Source organism: Phasianus colchicus, chromosome Z (assembly GCF_987193195.1).
Source record: "Phasianus colchicus chromosome Z, bPhaCol1.hap1.1, whole genome shotgun sequence".
In the NCBI taxonomy this organism is placed as follows: Eukaryota; Metazoa; Chordata; class Aves; order Galliformes; family Phasianidae; genus Phasianus; species Phasianus colchicus.
This window is the reverse complement of record NC_143476.1, coordinates 4,530,590-4,536,727: the sequence shown is the minus strand read 5'-3', so window position 1 is coordinate 4,536,727 and position 6,138 is coordinate 4,530,590. Positions and strand designations below refer to the sequence as shown.

General features: G+C 51.7%; 1 protein-coding gene across 1 annotated transcript; it reads left to right on the top strand.

The window, feature by feature from the left end:
* Nucleotides 1-1,291: 1,291 nt before the first annotated feature.
* On the top strand, nucleotides 1,292-5,407 carry LOC149912275 (uncharacterized). The gene has a single exon (XM_090131315.1). It carries the CDS (start codon nucleotides 1,788-1,790, stop codon nucleotides 3,342-3,344), a length of 1,557 nt encoding a protein of 518 aa, XP_089987441.1. The 5' UTR covers nucleotides 1,292-1,787; the 3' UTR covers nucleotides 3,345-5,407.
* Nucleotides 5,408-6,138: the final 731 nt, after the last annotated feature.

Genomic DNA, 6,138 nt, shown 5'->3' with positions numbered 1-6,138 from the left:
ACAGAGATACGTAATGAAAATAAGTCCAGGCTTTCTTTCCTTGTGGGCATCAGCTGCTGCCATCTGCATTGCTGCTGACATGAGCATGGCAAAGCAGGTAAAAGTTTGCTTTTCCTTGTGTGACACAGGATCTCTTGACTTGAAAGCTAGAGGGATGCAATAGAAAGAGCTGCAACCTCTGCCAGACATGGCAAAGGTGAGTGGGATGTTGTTTCAGTTGCTGCTGATGTCAGGAGGACTGTAAGGATGGAAAGGCTGGTGTTTGCCATGGGCTGGGAAACACATCTGGTTTTCATTTTCTCTTTGTGTGCCAGAAAAAGAGCAGAGTGTGCCCTCACCTTGGACCCCTCCTGCCCTCTGCTGCTCAGAGTGAGAAATGTTCCAGCTTCTAGAAGGAAATCAGGACAAAGATATGTAATGTAAATAAGTCCAGGCTGGCTGTCCTTGTGGGCATCAGCTGCTGGCATCTGCATTGCTGCTGACATGAGCATGGCACAGCAGGTAAGGGATTGCTTTTTCTTGTGGGACAGCTGTTAAGCCATTCTGATTCACCCTTTGCATCCACAGCATACAGTTTTTTCCCACACTGCTGTTTCTATCCAGGAGTGTGTATATGTGCAGTGGTACAGAGGTTGGTGGCCCTGCCTGTGGCAGGGAGTTCGAGATTCCTGATCCTTGAGGTCCCTTCCAACCCGGGCTGTTCTGTGTGTGTGTGTGTGACTGGCTAAACACCAATTGTTGCTAGCTTAGCAGGTATACTGCTAATTATTGAACGCCTGACAGCTGCTTATCAACACTTGGCCACTATTTCTGGACACCTGCTCATCCCTGAATAGAGAAAAGTTTGGAAGGAGGACAGAGGGGAGTCTCTTGATGCCTGCCTGTTGCATCCCAACCTGCCCACAGAGTGAGTCAGTTCGGCCTTGTGTGGAGGCCCTGGCTTCTTTGGAGTCTGTTTTTCTTTTGCTGAGCTTCTCCTATCCAAACAGAATGGCCTTACAACATGCTTTCTGGTCCTTAATACTAAACCCATGCAATTTGTAACTATTACAGTTCTGTAAGTGAGAATTGATCACATGATTGAACAACTGTATTTCTAAAATATGTTATGAAATAACTTCTTTTTACTAATACTAATACTAATAAAGTCTTTCTACTTTTTCAAACTGTTTCTAAGGGCAAATTACAAAACACATCGTGTTGTACTGCTTCAGAGCAACCCCACATTTGATAGCCAGTGCAGAAACAACATTCCATCCTACAGCATTAGCTAGTTCAGAGGTAGCAGACGTTGTAGCAGTGAGCAGAGAACTTTCGAGTAGTTGCTCGTAGTAACTAGATAAGAAGTAGTGATGTAAGTGCTTGCGTGTGATAAGAGGGGCGTAGACGAAGGTGTACAAGGCTATATAAACTGTTGTCACGAGTTAATAAACGCCATTTTACCACCCACCACATTGGTGTGCACCGAGGTAGATGGACAGACCGAGATGTCCCTAACGATTGCGAACACCTTGATGAGGCTGGAGCGGGCCTCCGGCTTCATATGGTGACCCCGACGTGATCGTTAGGGAAAGGTGGTCGGCCACAGGCGGCGTGGCAGGATCCTGCTCTCATCCACCTCCCTTGGGGAAGGAGGTGATGACCCTAGAAGAGGGGGCTGCGGCTTAAGGAGAGTGGAAGCTGGGTAGCGTCGGAAGGTACGGCCGTTAGCCTGTCCGAGGACCCAGGAGACCATCGGAAGAGGAGCCTGGTGGTCATTTGATCCGTCGGGGAGATTACGCCCGACGATGGAAGCCGTCATAAAGGTGATTTCGTCCGCGTGTAAGACCCATTGCGGGAAAAATGCTCCTTCTAAGAAGGAAATAGGTACAGTGTTATCACTGTTATTAAAGGAGGGGCTGCTTACATCTCCCTCAGATTTATATACCCCGGGGTCATGGGATGCTATCACTGCAGCGCTTTCTCAGCGGGCGATGGTACTTGGGAAGTCAGGGGAGTTGAAAACCTGGGGATTGGTCTGGGGGGCGCTGAAGGCAGCGCGAGAGGAGCAGGTTACATCTGAGCAAGCGAAGTTTTGGCTGGGCTTGGGGGGAGGAAAGGTCTCTCCCGCAGATTCCACAGGGAAACCGGTCGCGGAGCCTCAGAACGGCGGAGAGGAAAAGATTACAGCTGCGCAGCAAGACACGAAGATGGCGCCGGGAGAGGCGATCGCGCCAAAAACAACATCTTGTTATCACTGTGGGACAGGCGCAGGCTGCAGCTGCGCCACAGCTGCCCCCTCGGCCCCCCCTCCTTACGGGGGGAGCGGCTTGTATCCTTCTTTGGAGGGGCTGGGAGGGCCGAGCGGGGAGGGCGTAGCCACGTCACCGGCGGGGAGGGACGATCCGCCCCGAGGGGTGGAGCGAAAGGTGGAGCCGGGGTGCTCCGACTCGGCCCCCGGGCCAGCTTTGACTGACTGGGCGAGGGTAAGGGAGGAGCTTGCAGCGGCAGCTCCGTCCGTGATAGCTATGCCCGTGGTGATAAAAGCGGGGGGGCCGGCCTGGGCTCCCTTGGAGTCGAAAGTAATTACGCGATTAGCTGATACAGTTAGGACCAAAGGCTTGCGGTCTCCGGTTACTATGGCAGAAGTGGAAGCTGTGATGTCTTCCCCGCTGCTGCCGCACGATATCACGAATCTTATGAGGGTCGTACTAGCCCCTGCTCAATATGCTTTGTGGTTGGACGCTTGGGACGTCCAGCTGCAGACGGTTGTAGCGGCAGCCACCCGAGACCCCAGACACCCTGCGAATGGTCAAGGGAGAGGGGAGCGAACTAATTTAGATCGTTTAAAGGGCCTGGCGGATGGAATGGCAGGAAACCCGGAGGGCCAGGCTACGCATTTGAGACCGGGGGAGTTGGTAGCTACTACGGCGTCGGCTCTCCAAGCGTTCAGGGAGGTTGCCCGGTTAGCAGAACCTACTGTCCCCTGGGCAGATATCACACAGGGACCATCGGAATCCTTTGTGGATTTTGCTAATCGCCTCATAAAGGCGGTTGAGGGGTCGGACCTTCCACCTTCAGCACGAGCCCCAGTGATTATTGATTGCTTTAGACAGAAATCACACCCGGATGTCCAACAGCTTATCCGAGCGGCGCCCTCTACGTTAACGACACCAGGAGAGATTATCAAATATGTTCTAGACAGACAGAAGGTTACCCCACTTACAGACCAGGGAATAGCTGCGGCTATGTCATCAGCCATCCAGCCCTTGGTTATGGCGGTAGCCAACAGAGACAGGGGCGGCACAGATGATAGCGGGAGTGGGAGGAACAACGCCCACTCGGAGGTCCGTCCAGATGGTTGAGATTATCGTAATCAGCAGGGATGTTTCCCTGGAAAGGCCTGTTCTGCTACAGCAGAACCGGGGCAGCACGCATAACAATTTATAGTGGGGGCCACGATCTGTCAATTGTCAGCACAGTATGCGATCCCACTGCGCTGGGGACAGGAAGTGCGACCTGTCTGGGTGGATCAGTGGTCCTTACCGACGGAAAAGCTTGTAGCGCTTCACGCATTAGTACAGCAAGAGCTTCACTTAGGTCATATAGAACCCTCTCTTAGTCAATAGAACACTCCTGTATTTGTGATAAAGAAGCGGTCAGGATCCTATCGCTTGCTGCACGACTTGCGAGCAGTTAACGCTCAGTTAGTGCCTTTTGGTGTAGTTCAGCAGGGTGCGCCCGTACTATCCGCTGTGCCTGCAGGCTGGGGGGTTGTTGTTATCGATTTGAAGGATTGTTTTTCTCCATACCCCTGGCTGAGCAAGACAGGGAGGTTTTTGCCTTTACGGTTCCTGTCCATAACAAGCAGAGCCCGGCTAGCTCAGTCGGTAGAGCATGAGACTCTTAATCTCAGGGTCGTGAGTTCGAGCCCCACGTTGGGTGCCAGCGTTCAGATGCTCGAGGTCAGGGCTGTTGCGATGGCGATTGTTTATTGGCCCTCCCTTCCCTGTAACATAGTCACAGATTCTGCTTTTGCAGCTAAGCTCGCTTTGAAAATGGGCCAAGAAGGCATTCCTAGTACGGAAGCAGCGCTTATCTTAGAAGATGCTTTGTGCACCCGAGTAGAGCCTATAGCAATTTTACATGTAAGAAGTCATTCGGACGTACCAGGATTCTTTTCAGAGGGCAACGCAGCCGCAGATGCGGCTGCAGGGTCCCGTGTCCTGACGATCCGGAAGGCCAGAGACCTCCACTCCACGCTTCACATAGGCGCACGGGCACTCGCTCGAGCCTGTGGTATTTCCATTACAGCTGCAAGGGATGTGGTGCAGGCCTGCCCTCACTGTAATTCAGCTCCTGCTATTGGGGCGGGGGTCAACCCCCGCGGCTTAGGGCTGCAAATATGGCAGACGGGCTTTACGGGGGAGCCGCGAATGTCACCTTGGTCGTGGTTGGCAGTTGCTGTTGACACAGCCTCCACGATGATCGTGGCTACCCAACACGGAAAAGCTAATTCTACCTCGGCCCAGGCCCATTGGGCTGTAGCTATTGCGGTCCTTGGCTTGCAGATCTGATGAAAGAGAACAGTAACGGGGGACTCTGAGTTTTGCAGGTATGGCTCCTATGAACGCCGAAGAAGGAGACAGCCCAGGAACCCTGAAAGAAGGCCGGGAGAAGCGTGGAGGAAACTCAACTGTTGCTGCCAACGAGAAAACGCGTTTCTAACAGGGGCATGAATGTGAAGACCTAGAAGGAATGTGCTGCTTCAATCTCAGCGACCACAGTGTATCCATCCATAAAGCGCTGAGAGCCCTGCGCGACCATACGGAGAAGATCGGCGTGGAGACGGACACCATCGGAGGCTGGTTGAGAAGCGTGTTCGGAAGCATCGGAGAATGGGGTGTGCACTTATTGAAGGGACTGCTTTTAGGACTTGTAGTTATCCTGCTTTTGATAGTGTGTATGCCGTGCTTTCTACAAATTATGTTAGGTTGTATTCAAAGGATGATTGACCGCACAGTCAATTATCGCGTAGAGTATAGTAAAATGCAAAAGGCTTGTAGGCAGTCAGAAAACGCAGCGATATAAGGGTAGCGCGGGATTACTTTGCGATTCGGGATGTAACGGGGCAAGGCTTGACTGAGAGGACAATGGCATGTATAGGCGCAAAGCGGGGTTTCGGTTGTACGCGGTTAGGGTCCTCTCAGGATAAAGTAGTTGCGCTTGTGCATAGGGTAGTTATGCTTGTGCATAGGGGGGGGGAGATGTAGCAGTGAGCAGAGAACTTTCGAGTAGTTGCTCGTAGTAACTAGATAAGAAGTAGTGATGTAAGTGCTTGCGTGTGATAAGAGGGGCGTAGACGAAGGTGTACAAGGCTATATAAACTGTTGTCACGAGTTAATAAACGCCATTTTACCACCCACCACATTGGTGTGCACCGAGGTAGATGGACAGACCGAGATGTCCCTAACGATTGCGAACACCTTGATGAGGCTGGAGCGGGCCTCCGGCTTCAGACGTGTATCTGGATGTGGCTGTTGTGCATAACTGGTGCTGAGGGATCAGAAATGACAGCTCCACTCTTGGAGACCTCAGAACTAAAATGGAAAGATAAAATAGTTGCAGGGCAATTGTTCTGTGTGCCTGAAGCAGGGACCGATTTATGGGGGAGAGATTTAACAGTTAAATGAGGATTACAGCTGCAAGTCTGTGAAACAGATATCAGGGATCAATGAATGTGTTAACAGCTGTGATGAAGAAGAAATGAATCCAAAGGTGTGGGCAGGGGAAGGAAATCGGGGTGGACTCACAATTTTCCCTTACAAAGAACTGCCCAAGGAGGGAGTGGAGCTGTGAAACAGCAACAATATCCCATAGCCTTAGAAGGGAGAGTGGGTCTAAAAGCTGTAACACAGACAGTGGTTAAGGATGTCTTCTGGAACCTTGTCTGTGGCCTTATAACACCCCAATCCTGTCGGCACGGAAGGCAGACGGCACGTATCGGCTGGTGCAAGATGTAAGGAAATGACTGAACCCGTTCTCAAAAGACAGCCTGTGGTTCCTAACCCCTGTACCCTAATGAGTCAGATCCCACACGGACAGCAGTGGTTTGGTGTGAGAGACCATCTCACACCAGAGAGAGCATCTTTGGATGCT